We start from the raw sequence: 20,246 nt of genomic DNA on the forward strand, positions 1-20,246 counted from the left end.
CAGTATTGAGTTTCCTGAATGTTGTTGTTTTGTGTGTAAAGAAGCTGCGGGGTGAGTTGAGCATCTGTTTGTAAAATTTGAGGTTCATTCATCCTAAATGTACTTGGCCTTTTACTCAGTTGGCGTGATAAATAAACATGTTACCGGTGTTGTGCCAAAAAGTGATCGTCTGCCAGAAAGTGATTTTTGATGTTTCTATGTGCTTTTATGTGTAATGTATATGCTCATATTGGTGAATAGAGTGTAGTCAAAAGGATTTATGAAGGGCTTAGATATAAAATGAAGAAATGACCTGTTATTCAAGTATGTTTATGACTCTGCATTATTGCACGTACGTATAATAAATCCAGTCCTCTTTGGTCACTGAAAATATCTTTATAGAGTGTAATGTCATATTTGTTCTGATTTCTGCTGCCCTCCTGACCACATATGTCTTTAAAAATCAGGCCAATCGCAGTTTTTACCCTGATAAATAAAGAATATATAAAAGTCTCTGCCAAAAACTGATTGCAGCTTCTACCTTGTGACAGAAATGTTGTTTGTTACTCAAAATGACTTGATATCATTCACGAGAGATATGTTTGACATATTTTTCACAGATTATAGATCAGCAAGTCATTTACAACAGTTTAAATATGGGCAATCATTTTCTGGCAATCACTTTTTGGCAGACGATCACTTTTTGGCACAACACCGGTAATGCTGTTATGTCTGAGGAAGGGCAGCTGTAGCCGGAAATGTTACTCTTATTAAGGTCTTTGTATTAAATTTATATTTATTATCCAGGAACTTTTTGCTGGTGCGTGGACTAGCTTTTCTTGTTTCCTCTTACTCTTACAGTTGGACACTGGAGTTTCCCACATCGTTTCAGTTCTGGTTAGAGCCCGTTTAAGCTGTTCTGTGAAAGGAGTTGCACACACCAGTGTATGAAAGCATCACTGATTTTGATTTTCTGCATGTAATAGTCTTCATTTCTTAGAACAATTTAAGCCATTTTAAGCCTTTAAGGCAATGCTTCATGCACTCAATCAGCCAAATGTATTACTTGTACTAAGAAAAGCAGTCTTCAGATGACTAACATATTTGAAAAATATTGTTTCTAATTGTAAAGTAACCATTTATAACATGATAGACTTGCATTAATCTGCCACTGAAATATAGAGGTAACTTCTTTTTTCAGCTGCTTCCTTTAGGGGTCACCTGAGCAGATCATCTGCCTCCACCCTATCCTTGCATCTTCTTTTGTTGCGCCAACACTCTGCATCTCCTCCTTCACTACATTCATGAACCTTCTCTTTGGTCGCCCTATTTTCCTCCTGCCTGGCAGCTCCATATTCAGCTTCCTTTATCCAGTATATCTGCCTTCCCTCCTTTGCACATGTCCAAACCATCTCAGTCTTGCCTCTCTAACTTTGTCTCCAGACTTTTGTCTGTTTTGTTTTGCATTTAAAGACATTTATAAGTGCCTTATTTTAGCTGGCGTACATTAAAAAAGTCTCTTTTTTTTCAGTCTAAGATATTCCCAAGAAATGATACTTGACCCTGCTTTTCTTATAATGACAGTGTTTTTTTGTGGCTTTTACCTAAAATTGATTATCATTTTTAACCATATTTTGGCCTTTATCTTAACAACACAATATGTTCTCCACACGTTCTCCACCTCCTTTATCAATCACCTCAGGCAGCTTCTGTTTCATTTATTTCTCCCTAACCACTTGTGTCTCTGTTTTGCTGCTCTGTGCCATTGCCATTGTTAACATGGTGCTCCTCCAGGCTCCAGTCTGTGGGGTTTGTGTGGGAGGGACCCAGCAGTTCTGCATTGCCTGTCAAAGTATCAGTATATTACACTCTGGGACTGGTTCAAATAGGTTAAACATACATTAACATAAATAGTAATGTGTCTAATTCTTTGTACCTGCGGGAACATCTTTTTCATCCTCTAGCTTGTTGTTCTCCTCCGTCCTATTTGCTTTGTACTGTAAGCAACAAGGAACAGGTGACAGGTGAGTATGACCTGGAAGGAAAAATCTGATAATTCACAATTTCAAGTGTCTGCAGTCATGGACCTATCCTCTCACCTGCTGTGGTTCCACTTGCAACAGCAGTCTCATGTAGCTGAGGACAAAGATGAAGCTGAGGAAGAAGAAGTTACTGCACACGCCCACCAGGGCTGATATGACAGGGAAGTGGTACAGCAAGTATCTGGTGAGGCGACACAGAGAAACAAAAAGCAAAGAACTTTAAAAAACTCTTTATTGTCTCCACGGTGTCTCGATTTGACTCATCTCCTTCAGACGGAGCAAGCCCACAGGTATGGAGTTAACTTTGGTGGCCCATTCCTAATGTGAGTGAAAAACTTTGAGTTTGAGAAGCTTTTAATCCATTTTTTTTTCAAAGGCACTCCATAATGTCATGTAGGTTAGTCCATTAGATAAATCTGCAGGAATGCACAAACTGTGCACAAAGTGCTCAAACTGTCTGCCAGAGAACCTTCGAATACATGATGGTTTTAAAGTGCGTTACAACCCTAAACTCTCACAGATTTATCTCAAAGTCTGCAAGTCTCTGGCCAAACTTGAGTTTTGGGGACCTGGGGGTCATTTATCATTTAGGTTGGTACCCAATTAACAAAGATGAGCATCACTGTTACTTGAAGTAGGTTTTATCTATTGTGTTCAGGTGTTTTAGGGCCACTGCTGAGGAATGTGTGTCTCTTTCTCATCTACAACATATTTCCATTCCATTTATTCTAGCATTATTGAGTTGACTGTGAGTTCTGCTAAAGCAGTTTCTCATAAACTGTGGATAGATTATGAGGGAAGCGAGAGCCACTGATGTCTTGGCTTGCTTTTGTTATATCTCTGTTGAGTATCTGACCCATGATTTTATGTTAAAGCTCACAAAATGCCACATTTGGACAGTTAATCATGGGGGAAAAGCCAACTCTATTTTTAGTCACATAGATAAAACAGATAATTTTATGTTCCATATAAAATCAAATCTGAAAAAGTTCCCACTGACACCATCAGTCAGCTGGAGTTTATTGTACAATAACTTCAGTATATTTAATGAGCCATGCAAAATTTTGCTTTCATACTATAAACATACTCCTGGTTACCCTTGAGGTACATATGGATGGGTCTAAATATAGAAGCTAGCCACATGACATTTTCAGGACTGCAATCCTTGCAATCTGAGTATGCAGAGGGGCCTGGAGTAGATTTAAATGTTACAACATAATTATTTCAAGCAAATGTGTGCATTGTGTGGGTAATTCTCACCTGATGCCAGTGAAATGGGCATGAATGTAGAGGTGAGATGAATATATCTGCACCTTGCTGGATAGGATCTCAATGACAGCTGTGACCGAGGGAGAATACTGAACAGGGAGGGAAAATACAGTATCTGTTATCTTGTTAATTAGGCTTCAGTTAAATATTTTCCTGCTGTTTCCATATTAACGTGTTCTCCCCATATCCCTGCCTTACTTATCTCTCCCTACTCCCTTTTTTATGTAATATGTTAGCACAACTTACCGGGTTGTCTGTGAAGTCTGAGAAGAGCTCCACCTCCAGCACTTGTTTCTGCTCAGCTGCTCCTGTCAAAAAGGCTGGGAGGAACAGCAGCGTTCCCAGCGTCCTCAGCAGGTCTGAACGGTATCGCAGTATGCTCTGACCACACGAGAACAACACAGTAACTCTGACGTGGTTGTGGATTAACTGAAGTTCAACCAGGCTTTTTTGTGAATTAGGCACATAGTCTAGTAGTATGTATGGAGATGTATAAATTATTAAAAGTAAAGTATAATAATTCAGCCCTCTTTTATTGTCATGCATGCTTCAGTCTTTGAGTAATTGTACTAAATCACATGCTCCATTTCACATGGATATTTATCTTTTATTTCTAAACTGTCATGATGACCTGTTGCAGTGGAAGATCTGCACAACCATAAGCAGCTCCAATCTGGCTCTGAGCAGGTTGTGTGATTAAAAGGGTTAGCATGCATCAGCACTGTACTCACAAAGCGAGAGCTGGAGGCAGATAGCTGTTGTCTTCCCTGAGAAACACACAGCAATGCAGCAGTGAATCACTGGAGCAGCTTTAAAGGGTACACTACTTGATTGCATGTAGACACGCTGAAGCTGAATGAACATGAGTGCAGCTTACAGAGCGAGCAGAGGAGGCCACTTGCTCTCCATCCTGAGAGAAACAGGTTGTTTTGATCATAAACATCCCCAGCTCCTGATTGGCTGGGGAATCGGGCATCTCCAGCTGCAAAGACATCCGATAGGGCTGGCCAAATGTCAGCGCCTGAATATACATTTAAAAACAACACATGAACATTCTTGAACCATATTTTAATATATGAATAAATGTCTACAGGGAACCGTAAATTGATGCACATACATGTTTTTTGTTTCTCATCAGAGAGATGTTTGCCAGAGGATGAGAGCACATAAACGAAGCTGGAGATTCACAGTCTGTCCTGGAGATCAAAACATAAATAACTGAGAAAGAAGGAACCACAGAAACTGCAGTTTTCCTGTTGCAGCTGGATGGGACTTGACCTACACACCTGTAGTAGTAGTGTACAGGTGCAGAAAAAGTCGCCTTGGGCATGTAAGAGTAGTAGAACGTTCCGTATAGAAATGCAGCAAGCCACAGGAGCAGAAAGACAAAAGAGAACACGATGAAGACTTGCACGAATCTCTGACGAGCCCGTGTCATCGCCACAAGTACAGCGTACTGGAACTTCACCAGCGCCCGACCAATGAGGATTGATGGTTCTGCATCATCTTCCGAACGCAAGTCGCTTCGTTGATCCATTAAATCTAAAAGCCCAACAAACAGTCAAGGTAATGGAGCATGTTGATAAAAGTGAATGCGTGAACATACTGACTCAGCTGAAAGCAGGTCAAGATCCACATTTGTGTGAGTGTTATCTGGGAAGTCATCTGCTCCACATTCTCCTGAAATACAGGCATAATGAACATTTAATTCAGTCCCAGAAACTCAGTGTGGCTGATGATGCCATGAGTTTTAGGCACAAGCCTTCACATTCATGGTATTGAGATCTGCAAAACCACTGAGTCCAATCACAGTCACACGGAGAGGCCTTTCATATCAGATGACTCCAAACTCCGTCAACAGTCAGCTGCCAGTCTGACTGTATTGTATGTGTCTAGAGGCAAAGAAAAGAACTCAAATCTGTGGGTGAATATGGGTGAAAAAATGGCATTTATGATTATTTTTCAGCAGACAGAAATATTTGTAAAATCAAGTTTAGTTTTTTGCTTTAATTCTAAAGCAGTAGTGTGCAAAAATCTTGAGCCAGTCCCCCTTTCTTTAGATTTTGCTGTGAAAATGAGAACTAGGTGCAGCAATTGACTAACAAATCTGCAAATATACATGGAAATACAGTAAATAATGCAAAAAAAACAAAACAAAAACAGAGCTTGTACTTTTGTTCTGTTCTCTGTCAAGATGATTCCACACTGCTTCAATAATGTTGAGGCCTGGGCTTTGGGAAGGCTGCATTGGCAGTGTGTGCTTGGTATCAAAGTCATGCTAAAAATGAAGCTGTTGCCTATTGGATCCTCTCCAGATGGTATTGCATGGTGGATCAAAAATCTGACTGTACTTTTCTGAAATGCAGCCCCAAACCATGACACTGTGTTTTACAGATGGCTGCAGACACTCACGATTGTACCTCTCTCCTGACCTCCTCCGTACATATTGATGACAGTTGAACCAAAATTTTGAAATCTGGATTCATCACTCCATAATACACATTGCCACTGATTTTCAGTCCAGTTCTTGTGTAATTTGGCATACTTCATTCTTTTCTTCCTGTTTCCCTTCCTTAAGAATGACTTCTTGACAGCCACCTTTCCACTGAGACCATTTCAGTGAACAATAGATGGATCAGCTGATGGGCCACATGCATCTCTCAGGTCCTGTGTCAGGTCTTTGCTGGATTTTTTCCCCCTATTTCTTAAGCACATTTAAGTCTAGTAATTAAGTACCTTTAATTTCCCTAATGGAATCTTCCTAAAGGGATTAATAAAGTTTAATCTAATCTAATTGCATGACTTTCAGATACTATGTATCTGCTGCAGATAGTTTTTTTTAGGCCTGCCACTTCTTCTTTTGTCCTCCACTTGCTCAGTTTCCTCACATTTTTTAAGGATATATTCCTAAACATGCTGAGGTATGGCAGGTTTTCAGCTAATAACTCTTTGGGAATCACCTTGAAATTTGTTCTTTGCTAATTTTTTGGTTATGTGCAGGCACAACAGTTATTTATCCCTTAAGTGAGATGCGTTTTTTTTTTATACTTGAATGAATCGCAGGTCAGTGTTAAGTGGCTTAACAAACAAAAAAACCCTTCCTCTGGAGTACTGTTAAAACCTTTAAGAAAACAGTCTGACATGCCATGCAACATGCCTTCAACAGTTATGTGTCCCACTATAAAAACTCACCTCTTGTTACTGTTGGCCGACTATGAGCTGCTGGGAAACTTCTTCTTCTTTTTCCCCTGAAGTTTGTCGGTCCAGGCTTGACACAGATGTGATGCAATATGAGCAAAACTCCCCCAAGTAGCTTCTCCTTAGTGTCTCTCAGGCTGCCATTGGACAATATTTAGTCCGTCCCACACTAAGAAAGATGCTGCTGCCAGCTGTAACAGAGTTCTCAGCAGGACTGCAGTAACACTGTGAAATACTTCATTAAAATGCTCAGAATGTCTGAGACACTAGAAAGTGTGCTATGAGAGGTGAGGATATTTAGCGATCCTGCTTGAAATAAAGCTTACAAACTCACATATTTATCCACATTGAATTCCTGTTTGAATTCGTAGTGTTACAAATGCTGACTCTCACCCGTTTTCATTTCTCTTTCTCCAAAATGAGCTGCAGAGCTCCAATTTTCTGTACTATTAGTTTTATGTCCAGTAATGTGCTAATTATTCACTCTTACTATAAAACATGACAGCTGATCTTTTATTGTTTATTGAATCTGTTTTATGTCATGGTCCCTGGAAATGGTCCTTAGGGTTTGATGTTTTTCATGTTTTTGATTATTAGTTCATATATTTGAGTCTTGGTTTAAGTTGATGTTTGTGTTTGTTGAATTTTCAGATTCCTGGTTTTTACTTTATGGGTATTCTAGTGATGAGTTTCAGTTTTGTGATATCTGGTGTTCTGCTTCATGTCTCGTTAAATAGTACTATTAGTAGTAGTAGTAGTGTCCCAGTTTGTACCTCCTTCTGTCTTGTTTTTGCCTTAACGCCTCGGTCCCTCTGGGTTCTCTTGTCTCTGACATCCTGTTAAGTATTAGTATTTATGTTTCTGTGAACCTCTTTTCTGTCCTGTTCCACTCTCATGCTTTATATGAGTTTTATTCCACATCTTGTTCCCCTCCTGTGTCTCATTACACTTCTTTGTCTTTTAGTCCATTTTAACTCTGTGTTGTGCCGTCCTGTTTGTGTCTCTATGGTTTGCTGTGGACATTTTCATGCTTGCTTCTCTGATACTTGTTCTGACACGAGTTATTGTATTACATTTATAAAGCATTTGTGTGTTTGCACCCTACTTCAATTACATGGATTTCATTTCACTTGCATACATCTAGATCTTTTCAGAGTATTGCTGGAAACGAAAGAAAAACACTGAATGAAATATGGAGATCTATTTTACTGTCTTTTAATGTCTTTATTTGTACTGCACAGTGGAACAAGAAGCAGTAAAAAGTCCAGTTTGCCCAGAATTGAACTAACAGATGTCCCATGTGACATGCACCCTAATAATTTGGCCTTTAGGTCACCCCTGTAACTCTACACTGCACACAGTCACAAACTGCCAAGAACCAAGCTCCCTCATTACTTAATGCTATCTCAAAAATCATCCTCCAGTCCTCCTGTGCTGGCTCTCCCATTCCTCTCTCTCTGTCTGTGTGTGCGAGTGATTGAGGTAACCACACCTTATTTTCCAGGGGCGGGGCTACCTCGTCTCCCGCCCTGCAGTCTGCACACCTGTGAGTAATTAACTCACCTGTCGGTAATTGCCTGTTCATAAACTGGAATTCTTCAGCTGGCACAATTCTGATTTTTTTTACTCTTTAAACAATGATTGTTAACTTTTATATTGAGTCTGCATTTGGGTCCATCACCATGACATGTACAGCAGGAAAGAGCCCAAATTTTATTCAAAAAAATAGAAACAGGCAAAGGATACACACAGCTGGACAGGAGGAAATGCAGATACAAATGTTTTATGGCCCGTAAATTCCTCGATAGGTTCCAGCCCTGCTGCAGGTTTGTGTCACCGTCCTGGGTCCAAGATTTTTTGGACTTCTAAATTACTGTTTTAGTATTTTTTGTTTGGGTTTTAATTTATTGTTTACCATAAAAACACAAAAGCAAATGCAAAAACAAGTTCAATTTTATTCATACACTAGCATCTTTTATTCAAACATGCAGTTTTACAAGACTGATAAAATGTAGAACATCAACAGTAAAACAAAACACCTCTGAAGACATAAATAAAAGTTAATAAAAAAAAAACAAAAAAAGCACTTTTTTTTAAATTAAAATTTTAGTATTTCATTTACCTACAAATCTTTAGAAATAGCTACACCAGAATAAGGGGGTACCAATTCAAGTTCTTACAGGCAAGAATAAATATACTGTAAGCAATTTTGAGTAGTGTATAACAATACTGTATTAAGTAGTAATAAGTAATTTTAAATAGTGCATAACAGCACAAAAACCCCCCCAAATATTTACACTGTAAATACGCTGTAGTTTTAGGGGAGCAGGCTGTGTTATGTAGGGGCCTAACCTGCCTTTTCACATTTTTATTGTGCATTATATTGGTATGCAAGAAAAAGTGAAAAGGTTCCGCACACCGGCAAAGCTCCTGAATAATGTTTATTCTAAACAAACCTTGACAGCGAGTGACGTTTTGGGCCACAGATTGCTCTTCTTCAGACTTAACAAACACAATGCAGGACTAATTGTATACATACACAATAATACGTCATGTGATGGATGCTGCCTACCAATCAGAAAAGGGGAAGGCAAAAGACAAACGTGTATACAATCAAGCATCAATGGGAAAGAAAATATATAAATATGCAGTTATATTACAAATATAAAATAAATATATCAAATACACAATAAGTATTTAAACAATCCAGCTATCGTGCATATTAAAATATACACACACAAGTATATATAGAAAATACTGAAAATATGAAAAAGTGTTAAATGTCCTGCAATTTTGAAAAGATTTTTTAAATATAAAAAGATTAAAATATATACAATCAAAAAAGTACAAACTAACACGGTCAAAAAAATATATAGATGGGAAATAGACAAATATAGGAATGGCAAAAATGGAGAGCAAATAAATAAAGTTTATAAAAAAGGTCTCAAATCAAATTCCTCGTTGAGGCCACGAGGAGCTAATGTGTTCAGGGTAAAGATCCAAAAAGCCTCTCTTTTTAATAGAGAGGAATTGATGTCACCACCATGACAGTGGGGGTTTAACTACTTCAATCCCACAATAGGTGAGAGTAGATACATTATGTCCAGCTTGTGTGAAATGAACAGAAACAGAGCTTTTAGTATCGTGATTGCGTATACATGACCGGTGTCCTGATATTCTCATTTTTAATGGTCTAGTTGTTTTACCCACATATGCCAAACCACAGGGACCATTTTTTCTTTTTCTTGATTATATATTTTTTGGCCCAGCACCCAGCCTTCATTTCCATATGGATGTGCGCGTCCTTTCTTCTTTTTTTGCTTCATTATATTGGTATGTATCATTGGATGTTCCACTATTCCTCTTATATTACATATAAAAAATATTAAACTGTTCTCCCTCTCCTGCTTACAAGAAAAAATAAATACAAACATCTGAGCAAATGTTGCAGGGCATAGACCCATGTGATCCTATAATTTTGGAGTCAAGTCTAACTTGAGTTTTTCTTCTTTCACAAACACTGTTCAACCATCAGCCAGAACTTTCAAAAGGACTCTAAGAAAACTACAAACAAGCAAATCAACAAACATGAATGAAGAAAAACGCCAATAGAATTATTTTTTTATTTATAAACCTGAAATTGAAGACAACAGAATTACCAATAAACTGTTCTTATTAGCTATACTTTTATTTGTACTTTTTTGTGCTTTCTACACAACAGCCACTACAAAATACACCCCTCACTCCTATAAGTGCAGCATAATTGCAGTGTAAGATGGGGGATTTTGTTTGTTTTTGTGCTGTTATGCACTATTTAAAATTACTTATGTACTACTTAAAAGTGTAATTATTCCTTTGTTTGTGTTAAAAAGGTATGAATATAAATGATAATAACCTAAGATAATTAGAATCATATTCAATAAATATGGTAATACTAACAGGTACTTTCTATTATTTCTACTTGCAGCACAGTGGCCTCACAGCAAGAAGGTCCTGGGTTTGAGTCCACCATCTGGTTGGGCCTGGGGTGGAGTTCTCCCCATGTTTGAGTGGGTTTTGTCTGGGTTCTCTGGCTTCCTCCCACACTCCAGAGACATGCAGTTAGTGGGGTTAGGTTAACTGGTGATTCTAAATTGCTTAAATTGAATGTGTGTGTGAATAGTTGCCTGTCTCTCTGTGTTAGCCATGCAACAGGCTGGCGATCCATCCAGGGTGTACCCTGCGTCTCACTCTATGATAGCTGGGATACGCTCCAGCTCCACCATGACCCTGAAAAGGATAAGCAGAGGAAAATGGATGGATGGATGGATGGATGGATGGATATTCAATGAATATCAGGGGCAAAATTTATTTATTTATTTTTAATTAAAACTTTAAAACTGAGGTTATAGATTTGGCCTCTTGTGTAATTTCAAAGAAGAAGCCCGACTGCAAAAAAAAAAAAAAGGTCTTTAACATCCTAAAAACATATGCGACATCTGAAATCAAGAGGCAGTGAGTCACAGTTTAGGGGCATAAAAACAGAGGGTGAACAGAGGCTTCACCAGGAGGGGGAAACATTCTGTGGCAGAGCAGAAAAAAACCGCCAAAAATATCTTCAAGCGTAGAAGAAGATGATGTCGCCCAATCACAAGCTGTGTTTGGTGTTTACCGGAAAACGTCCCGTTGTACGTTTCACGTTAGGAAAACTGCATAAAGGTAAGGGTGGAGAGTTATGATTCTGAAATAAATGTAAGGCTCTTATAGCATGTATGGTGTTTAATAGGAATGGAAACACACGGTAATATAACAAAATATTAACAGTAGAATTCGGCCTCTTTTGAATGGGAAATCTGCACTGAAGAGCACTGAGTTGTCAGAGCATCACAAACTAAACCATGAACAGCTTCAACTCTTCTGGGAAGGCTTTCCACAAGGTTTGGGTGTTTATGGGAATGTTTATGGGAATTTTTGGCCATTCTTCCAGAATCGCATTTGTGAGGTCAGACCCTGATATTGGATGAGAGGGCCTGGTTCGCAGTCTCTTGGTGTGCTGAAGCATTAAGAGTTCTTTTCATTGGAACTAAAGGGCCGAGCCCAGGTCCTGAAAAACAACCCCACACCATAATCCCCCCTCCACCAAACTTGACACTTGGGACAATGCAGTCAGGCAAGTACCGTTCTCCTGGCAACCACCAAATCCAGACTCATCCATCGGATTTACAGATGGAGAAGCGTGATTCGTTACCACTACTATAGAGTCCAGTGGCGGCGTGCTTTACACCACTGCATCCGATGCTTTGCATTGAGCTTGGTGATGTAAGGCTTGGATGCAGCTACTCGGCCATGGAAACCCATTCCATGAAGCTCTCTGCGGACTGTTCTTTAGCTAATCTGGAGGCCATGTAAATTTTGGAGGTCTGTAGCGATAGATTCTGCAGAAATTTGGCACACTATTGGCCTCAGCATCCGCTGACCCCACGCTGATTTTACATGGCCTTCCACTTCGTGATTGAGTTGCTGTCACTCCCAGTTGCTTCCACTTTGTTATAATACTACTAACATTTGTCTGTGGAATATTTATATCAAGGAAATTTCACGACTGGACTTGTTGCACAGGTGGCATCCTATCATGGTGCCATACTGGAATTCACTGAGGTCCTGAGAGTAGGGCTGCAGCTATCAGTTATCTTATTAATCAATTATACCATCGATTAATCGAGTATTCAGATAAGAAATACTTGTGTCTTATTGATGAGCAATAATAAAGAAAGAAAGGGGTCTTCTAAAATGAACTGCTCCTTGGTTTCCATTTTAGAAATTGAGTGTTTTTAAATTAACTGCATACAACTGCCATCAAAACCTAAACTCATTCGATGTATTTACATGCCATATTAAAATCATATTTTCAAAGGAAACATTTTCTTAATGCAAAAATAAATGATCACAAGTTCAGTAATGTCAAATACAATAAGGTATACATACAACCTAAACTAAGGCATAAAATAAAATAGCCTTTACTCCATCCTCTTGGAATGCTTTCTTACATTAGTAGGAAGCAACAAAAGATTCCTGATTCTATTGTATCTCCTGGATGAGGTAAACTTGGTGTGTGTTCATGCAAATGTGTTTTTGTGTGTACGTGTGTGTCTGCATGTTTATGTGTGAATGTCAGTGTTTGTGCCTGTAAGCCTTTAAAGGAGCATGAAGAAAAGCGAGCATATCAGCGTTCTCAGAACTGGGGTTTGTCCTGTGCTTTGATGTAACGTTTCCTGCTGCAGAAAACAAATGTTCTGACGGTGTACGGGTTAATAATTAATGTTAGTAATAATTCAGTTTCCAACCCAACAGCTCCAGGTCAGTGGTGCAGAGTTTTAGTTGCACAGGTGATTACAGGAACAAGTGCTGCTGTTTTGGACACTAGAAAAATGTTTTCTTTCACTCCACCTGAGCGCACCGTTGTGGTAACAGCTCCGTCTCTTTGCTCTTTACCGTGTGTGTGTGCAGGCAGACGCCAGCTCCACATTAAACTTTGACAGCGTCATCCTCACTGCTGCTGTTGTGTTATCAGTCCTTTTTGATGAAAAACTGCAACCCATTCTTTCACAAATGTTTGTAGAAACAGTCTACATGTCTAGGTGCTTGGTTTTATACACCTGTGGCCACGAAAGTGATTGAAACACCTGAATTCAATGATTTGGATGGATGAGTGAATACCTTTGGCAATATAGTGTATATTTGGTCACACATTAACACAAGGCAACTTTACAACTATTACTGTTACTGCTATTACAGTGGCTGCCTTAACTGTTTCATCCTGTAACACTATAAACATCTCAAGAAGTCAAACACAAAGTTTCTAAATCTGAATGAAACCACAGTGAAAAATGTTCTACTTTACATTCTTTGGAGACTGTACATGGGCTCACTTTGCCTATGTGGGATTCTGTTTATGAACAAGTGTGTAAACTGTTCTTATCAAAAGCCAGACAAAAGGTTATTATTAAATACACAGTACTTTTTGGATGCTTTCACTCTCAGGCAGACTCAAAGCTGTCCACCAAAAGGTTTCGTCCTGTGCTGTGAGATAACTAAAATGACAGGAGAGCTGACAGACAGGTCTGGTTGAAAGGTTGTCAGACAGGTAGGCTGCTGGTAGAATAACATTAAAATCATCCCGAGGTCTGAATAAACTGCAACTGATTCATTGTTTGTTTTGTTTTTGACTAGACTAGTCTGCAGATATAAGAACTCAAAGAGCTATTATTGTGAACCTATAGTGACACCTGCAGTTGAAAAATTATTCTAATTGGAGAAAAACATGCAGGTTAAAGGTTGAACTTTGTGGCTCGGTTTCCTGGACATGAATTAAGCCTAGTGCTAGTTGAGCTCTTCATTACTGTGCACATCCCCTTTCCTGTTGGTGGAAAAATGCACATCAGCCAATCAAAAACTTATATGGCAGCGTGTGGCATTTGGTTGCTGAGCAACAGGTGTGAGTAATGGGGGTGAAAGACAACAATATTGATAGCGAGTTTTGATGTTTGGAGTGTACAGTTGGTGTGTTGGGTAGTCATGGACAAAGCAGATGCAGCCAAAAAGCCACCAAAGGCAGACTCGAATGTAAATGCTGTCTCCAGGTGTACAACAGGAGTGACACACCTGGAAGTGTCAGGCCTGTGATGCGCCCCTCTGTCTTGCGGTGGCCAGGAACTTTTTTTTTTAACTGGCACAAATAATTTGTGCGGCATCTTATCGTGACACCTGATTATTTTGTAAATAGTTGCACAAAAAAAAGGCATTTCCTGCATTTTAAAATAAATAGTTGTATATAATGTTGATTGCTAAATTTTTGAGGTTGTGCTGAAAAAAAAATCATACCAAACAGAGCAGTTTAAACAGTTTTTAAGGTGAAATGTAAAGGCAAACTCAAACTAGTCCTAAACTCCATATCGGATTCAGCTGATATTCTGTGCACGGTTATGGAGGGCCAAGAACTAGTCCTAGCCTGAACACCATCTTCATCCGAGCCAGATTCTGGATTTGCAGGCTACTTGAATTTAACATGGGAAACTCAATTTAATGGATATCTTTGGCCATATCTGGGCTGAAAAAAAAGACAGGTCATTCTCATTTTTTGCAGTAAGAAGCATATCACTATTGCCCATGGACATGTAGCGTTTGATCAGGATATGATCCGGATATGCAAATATATGACACAACTTTTGACTCTATCAATCTGATTACTCAATTCCCCTATTATCGCCCACCTGAGATGGACAACATGCAAATCATCTAAAAAGTCCGTCGGGACCAGGCTTTGCTGTGCCCTGTGCCACTTCTTGTTTAATTTTTTTTCTTTTAGTCTGGAAAACCTACAAGCTGTGTGTGATAAAAGAGCTGCTGTTTAAAACAGAAGCTAAAAGTGTAATTTGTTCTCTTTTCTTCTGTTTCCTGGCTGCCAGATGTCCTGTAACTCCAGTGTTATTCATCTTCGTGCATCATTGGTGGAGCAGGCACCGCGAGCCCCAGTCCACCTCATGCCCTGCGAGATTGAACACAACGGGCCAGCACAGGTCGACCAATACTTCACTGCTACCATCAAAGATTGCAAAAAAGGTATGCACAGTATAATTTGATATCCGCTAATCTGGGTTTAAAATGGTCGGAAGTGAAAATGTAGACATACAAGATCACTAAATGCGTAAATAAACAGCTGCCAATGGTCTTTTTCTAATAACTGCTGTTTCTGTTAGGATTCATTTGTGTTGAAGGTAAAAGTGGACCAGATTTTAGTTCATAATAAGCCCAGATCAGAATGATCATCATAATGACAGATTTAATAAGCTGTGGTTTAGAAACTAAAGAAATCACATAAAAAAGATTTACAAAGTTGAACATTGTTAACTGTCAGGATGTCACAGAGTCAAGGTTGTGAAGAGAGAGTGGTAAGCTGCTCCATAGTTTCGGCGCTAAGGTTTGGAAGGCAGAATCCCCCTTAGTTTATAGACGGATACATGGAATCACAAGAAGACCACTATCTGAGGACCTGGGAACTTGGCTCGGCAAAAAAAGGCGGAGTAGTTCCACAATGTAAGTGGGGGCCTCGCCCAATAAGGGAATCAAGATTTTAAACTGAGCTCTATACCTGACAGGAAGCCACTGCAAAAGCTTTAAAGGTGGAGTAATATGTAACTTATGAGAGCAAGTTAAAAGCCTTAAAGCAGCATTTTGGACAGATTGGAAAATAGATGCTTTAGTCAGATAAGAAAACAGTGCATTACACAGCGCACAACATGAATCCTTAATCCATTTTTTTCCCTTTCACATCACAGAGAAGTCAGTGTCGTTCAGGGGACGAGGGTTGAAGGGGCAGGAGATCAGCTGTCCACAGGGCTACACCGGTCTGGTGCTGAAAGAGATCAACAAACCCGGCTCTGACCAAGAGGTAAACGCCACTGGAGCTGTGGGAGAGTCAAACATAAGCCAAAGCACTGACTGTTGCATAAAATCAGATATGGTAAATGGACTAGCTCTTATATAGCACTTTTCTACTCAGTCAGAGCACTCAAAGCGCTTACACAACATGTTTACATTCACCCATGCACTCCCATTCATACAAGCACTTCCATATTTACTAAGCTAAGTACTTTTTAATTAACTATCATTCACACACATTCATACTCCGACGGGACGGTCGGAGAGCAACTTGGGGTTAAGTATCTTGCCCAAGGATACATTGGCATGTAGCCTGGAGTAGCCAGGAATCGAACCGCTGACCTTCTGATCAGTAGGTGACCTGCTCTACCTACTGAGCTACAGCCACCCCATATGCAGATGGCTGTTGAGGATTTTGTTACTACAGTTTGTCTACATGACCCGAAATTTTTTTTTTCTTTGTTTGTGTGTGTGTTTCAGGACAGGACAGTGAGGGTATCCTCTGTATTTGACAAAATGACCTACTGGAACCTGGAAACACCTCCCACTTCAGATGATACTATTGTGATGGCGATGGAGTGGCCTGAGCTGGCTGAGGCAGTGAGTTGTTTTTTTTTTTTTTTTTCCTGGAGTAATCCAAGAAAAAACAAAACCAATCTGTCTTTCCTAGTAATTAATACTTTTTCATTTTTACATAAATATTACATATCTTTTGGTGAAATATGACCCAAAGAAGCTTGAGAAATCCTTCATTATGTTGGCTGTATTTTGAAGTAGGTTTAAACACGATTCAGTCACCTTTAGTCGTGCCCTGAAAGAAATTAAGTAGGTCATGTCAGCTGTTGCTTGAAGCTGCTGGTCTGAATTAGTTGTTAAAATTATTTCCTGGATCAGTATCACAATTTCTGTCTTTGGCCATTCTTCACATCTTCACCAGGTTTAATGAAAATTGCCCTGGTAGTTTTTCTTGTAATCTCAAACTCCACCGCACTGAAAACTAACCTGAGACAAGGCTCCTTCTCCTTGGTGGAGAAACAGTATTTTTCACTGAAAATACAAAGACACCAACAGATATATTTCCATATATTTGTGGGGTTGTGCTGACATTTTGTCTCTTCACAGATCCACGGGCCAGTAGAAGACTGAAGAGGCTGACTGATGTCTTGTCAGCATGTTACAAATTGAATTAGCTGGTTATTGATGATAACTGGTGGAAACGTTTAAGAAATGTTTTCAGTTAAGTGTTGCTGTTGCAGAGCAATAAGTTGCATAATTAATTTTTGTATATATTTCAATGATGTTCTTTTGTAACCAAACAAAGAAAAATAAAAGCCACTGACCAAAGTGTCCAATGTTTTATTCACTGAAAAATGACCATGTTCATGTGACATGTTCTACTCAACACTGTTTACTCACAAGGGCACATTTAGATTCTGTAGACTGGCTACTATGAACCCCTCTAATATGGTTTAACTGTAACTATAGTATGGTAATACAAACAAACAGCAGCTTTCATAGAAATCCACTTAAGGTAGTGCAGAATGAAAGAGTGTCAAACATTAATTTAAAGTTTAAACTCAGAAGGTAGAAAACCACACGTGTTAAAAGTGTCTGTACTGTGGTTTGTGTAGGTTTTCAGTCATTCAGGTCATGGTAGTCTCAAGTGCTTGAAAATTATTAATCACAAGTGGGTCAGTGACCCTCAGGATGACCTCCAAGGAGACAACCCCCACCAGGGGTTAAACACCTGGGACTGTCCAGCTGTTTTAGAACTGAAGAAGCCTCTTGGATGAAAGGCGAGATATCTTCACAAACCTAAAGAAGTCCAGTTGCCTCCTGTTCAAGCACTCGAGACTGTCTGTACTGTTCTGTCAAACTACAGAAGTAAAGGCGATATGAGAATAAAGCAAAGCCAAACATATTCTGTTACCTAACTAAGAAATGTAGGCTGGGACTGTTAGGAGATTCGTGCACCTAACAACTTTTAATTGAACAAAGTCTAAAATATGTGGAGCCAACAAGCACAAGTTAGGACCAGACGTGCACAGCGCTGAGAACATCAGCTTAACTTACAGTAAGCTACGACATAAAATCCAATCCTGTACAGGCCACTGGAAATAAGTTGCAATCTCAACATAACACCTTCCATTATTTTCAGCTGCAACTTTAGTTCTGGATCAGATGCTTTATCGTCCTCATTTGACACTTACTGCACTGGAGATAAACGGAGGAAGGAAATGAAAAGACAACGAAGCATGGCTGCTACTGACAAAGTGACTTCAAAACTGGTGGAAGTCCAAACTCACATTACATGGTATAAAATGTACAAAAATCAAACATTTCTGGCACAGAGTTGCACTGAAAGAGCAGTCATACAAATTTAACAGAAAAATACAATAACCATTTTTTTTGTTTTGAGTTAATAAAGCAAACATGGTGCAGCATGTCACTTGACTAATATGTTTCTACATCTTCTCTTTCATCCCTTCTGATTATTTTCACAACTATACATTTGTATGAACAATGATGAAGATATTTAAAAATTACAAACTTGGGTGTAAAATGTCACTTGATATTACAAAGAGTAGCACAACAGTACAGGTATCAAATCAGTTTCAGGGCTCCAGCAGACAACGATCAACATTAAACAGATTAGATTCATGAATGAAGGAAATATCAATGTATATGGGTAAGATCGGGATCAAATGTCCAGAAAAGAAAGTCAGGATATCTGCAGAGTGTTTTTAAATTGAGAGATATTAAAGGCAGGTAAGTGGATAAGCTGAGCTTGACTTATTGAGTTAATGGGTAACACATACAGAGGTAATTGTGTGGTTATTATAAAAAGGTGCGTTAGAGAATTTTTAGCCATCTGATTCAAATTTTAATCCTATTAATATTTTGAAAGTAACCAGAATCAAGTATGGTAGGCAACTGTTGAGGTAAGAACTGATTTGAGTAGCGTGTGTATTTGAAAAACAAAAAATAAACAAAGAGACTTGAGACTTGAACATCATCAGTGTGGTTAAACAATAAATTGAAAAATGTTTTCGATATAGCAAATTTGATACAAATTAAAACATGTATGCAAATTAATTAATTTAGATGAAAGATAGAGAATCAGGAAGAGCAGAGATTAGTTAGGAGGAAGTGAGGGCAGCTATGCAGAGGATGAAGAGCAGAAAGGTGGTTGGTCCAGATACCAAACAGTAAACATACAACTATATGTCGCGGTTCTACTAAAGTTGAATTTAAAGGGAGAAACAGGATATAACCTTAAAGTTTAGCGTGGAAGTGAAAAGTGTGTGTGTGTGTGTGTGTGTTAGCTAAGAGGTGGAGGTGGTGGTTGTGGTGGCAGAGAGGGCTCTGTGTCTGCCTTGCTGCGTTTGGCTGGCAGCGTGTGGTCATGCGCTTTGCGAATGTGTCGGTACAGATCGCCTGATTGTGTGTAGCTCCGGTAGCAGTAGCGACACTCATATGGCCGTTCGCGTGTGTGTACAATGGCGTGGCGTCTCAGGGTGTAGGTGCACGAGAAAGTCTTTCCACAGACCCCACAAGTTGGGACATCCTCTACAAAGTTCCCCACAGAGTCCTGAAGCTCCTGAAAGTATGCAGCAGGGTCTGACTGCTGCTGAGATGTGGGCGGAGGAATGAGGGATGCAGTGAAGGAGGAAGCATCCTGGGAGGAAGGTCCAGCCCCAGAGGAGGAGGAGGAAGGAGAGAGAGGGAAGGGGTAGTCATTTGATTGGGAGGTCAACTGTAAGAGGCCCTGTGGGTGAGAAGAGAGAAACTGAGGGCTGTTCAGATCCTCTTCTTGGATGTCATCTTCAAAGTCATCGTCCACTTCCATCACGGGTTCTCTCTCTCGGCTTTCTTCTTTCTCCTCCTCCAGCTCTTCGTCTGATATAACAATGGCCTCCACTTTGACTTTCACATTCTCTCTATCATTGCCTCGCCTCTCTCTCCGCATTGAAGAGTGATTTTTAGCGTTGGATGACCCTCCAGTGCCCCCTTCAGGTCCTTTAAGTGTTTGACTCTGAGGAGGAGCAGCGAGAGAGTCTGAGCTCTGGCGTTGGAGTGATACGGCGCTCTGAATTCGGATTTGTGGAGGCGCACGCATGGACATCGTGTTTGGTGTGTTTAATTGTAAACGTGAGGTTAGAGCTGATGCTTGGATCAACATGACCATCTGCTGTCCTCTGCCTAATGTACCTCTATGGTCAGTCTCTGAGGGTTCCCCGGCAGAGTCATTGCGGGGGAGTCGGAGTTCATCTGGATGTGCGCTGGATTCTGACTGGTGAAGAGCAACCAGTGACTGACCAGCAGCCTGGCTCACTGGGA

At 39.7% G+C, this 20,246-nt stretch overlaps 3 protein-coding genes across 5 annotated transcripts in view; 1 reads left to right on the forward strand and 2 right to left on the reverse strand.

Annotated features, from left to right (window-relative positions):
• Nucleotides 1-642: 642 nt before the first annotated feature.
• LOC115786475 (seipin-like) lies at nt 643-6,565 on the reverse strand. 2 transcript variants are annotated; one of them, XM_030738625.1, is made up of 11 exons: nt 6,483-6,565; nt 4,577-4,832; nt 4,408-4,486; nt 4,168-4,311; nt 4,022-4,057; nt 3,537-3,671; nt 3,282-3,379; nt 2,079-2,202; nt 1,916-1,976; nt 1,677-1,823; nt 643-898 (listed from the first exon to the last, which is right to left on the reverse strand). In XM_030738625.1, exons 2-10 carry the CDS (start codon nt 4,825-4,827, stop codon nt 1,708-1,710), a joined length of 1,044 nt encoding a protein of 347 aa, XP_030594485.1. In that variant the 5' UTR covers nt 4,828-4,832; nt 6,483-6,565; the 3' UTR covers nt 643-898; nt 1,677-1,707. The 2 variants fall into 2 exon arrangements, with proteins under 2 accessions (XP_030594485.1, XP_030594484.1); XM_030738624.1 differs by having other exon boundaries at nt 643-1,823.
• Nucleotides 6,566-11,096: 4,531 nt separating this feature from the next.
• Nucleotides 11,097-17,249, forward strand: rnaseh2c (ribonuclease H2, subunit C). Its single transcript, XM_030738833.1, has 5 exons — nt 11,097-11,186; nt 14,933-15,086; nt 15,803-15,915; nt 16,386-16,505; nt 17,028-17,249. Exons 2-5 carry the CDS (start codon nt 14,933-14,935, stop codon nt 17,049-17,051), a joined length of 411 nt encoding a protein of 136 aa, XP_030594693.1. The 5' UTR covers nt 11,097-11,186; the 3' UTR covers nt 17,052-17,249.
• zbtb3 (zinc finger and BTB domain containing 3) overlaps nt 17,246-20,246 on the reverse strand; it is a 7,681-nt gene continuing 4,680 nt past the window's right edge. For both annotated transcript variants that reach the window (XM_030738830.1, XM_030738831.1), the window contains one exon: nt 17,246-20,246. This exon is cut by the window's right edge and continues 47 nt beyond it. In XM_030738830.1, the coding sequence (XP_030594690.1) occupies nt 19,228-20,246 (1,019 nt within the window). In that variant the 3' untranslated portion in view covers nt 17,246-19,227.

Source organism: Archocentrus centrarchus, chromosome 10 (assembly GCF_007364275.1).
Source record: "Archocentrus centrarchus isolate MPI-CPG fArcCen1 chromosome 10, fArcCen1, whole genome shotgun sequence".
Lineage (NCBI taxonomy): Eukaryota > Metazoa > Chordata > Actinopteri > Cichliformes > Cichlidae > Archocentrus > Archocentrus centrarchus.

Excerpts from the sequence above, each read along its gene's own strand:
- LOC115786475 (XM_030738625.1), bottom strand. The coding sequence starts at position 4,827 with ATGGATCAACGAAGCGACTTGCGTTCGGAAGATGATGCAGAACCATCA. Across the intron at positions 2,203-3,281 it reads GCCCATTTCACTGGCATCAG|ATACTTGCTGTACCACTTCC; the intron begins GTGAGAATTACC and ends TCGCCTCACCAG. Across the intron at positions 1,977-2,078 it reads TGCAAGTGGAACCACAGCAG|TACAAAGCAAATAGGACGGA; the intron begins GTGAGAGGATAG and ends TGTTGCTTACAG.
- rnaseh2c (XM_030738833.1), top strand. The coding sequence starts at position 14,933 with ATGTCCTGTAACTCCAGTGTTATTCATCTTCGTGCATCATTGGTGGAG. Across the intron at positions 15,916-16,385 it reads AACCCGGCTCTGACCAAGAG|GACAGGACAGTGAGGGTATC; the intron begins GTAAACGCCACT and ends TGTGTGTTTCAG. Across the intron at positions 16,506-17,027 it reads GGCCTGAGCTGGCTGAGGCA|ATCCACGGGCCAGTAGAAGA; the intron begins GTGAGTTGTTTT and ends GTCTCTTCACAG.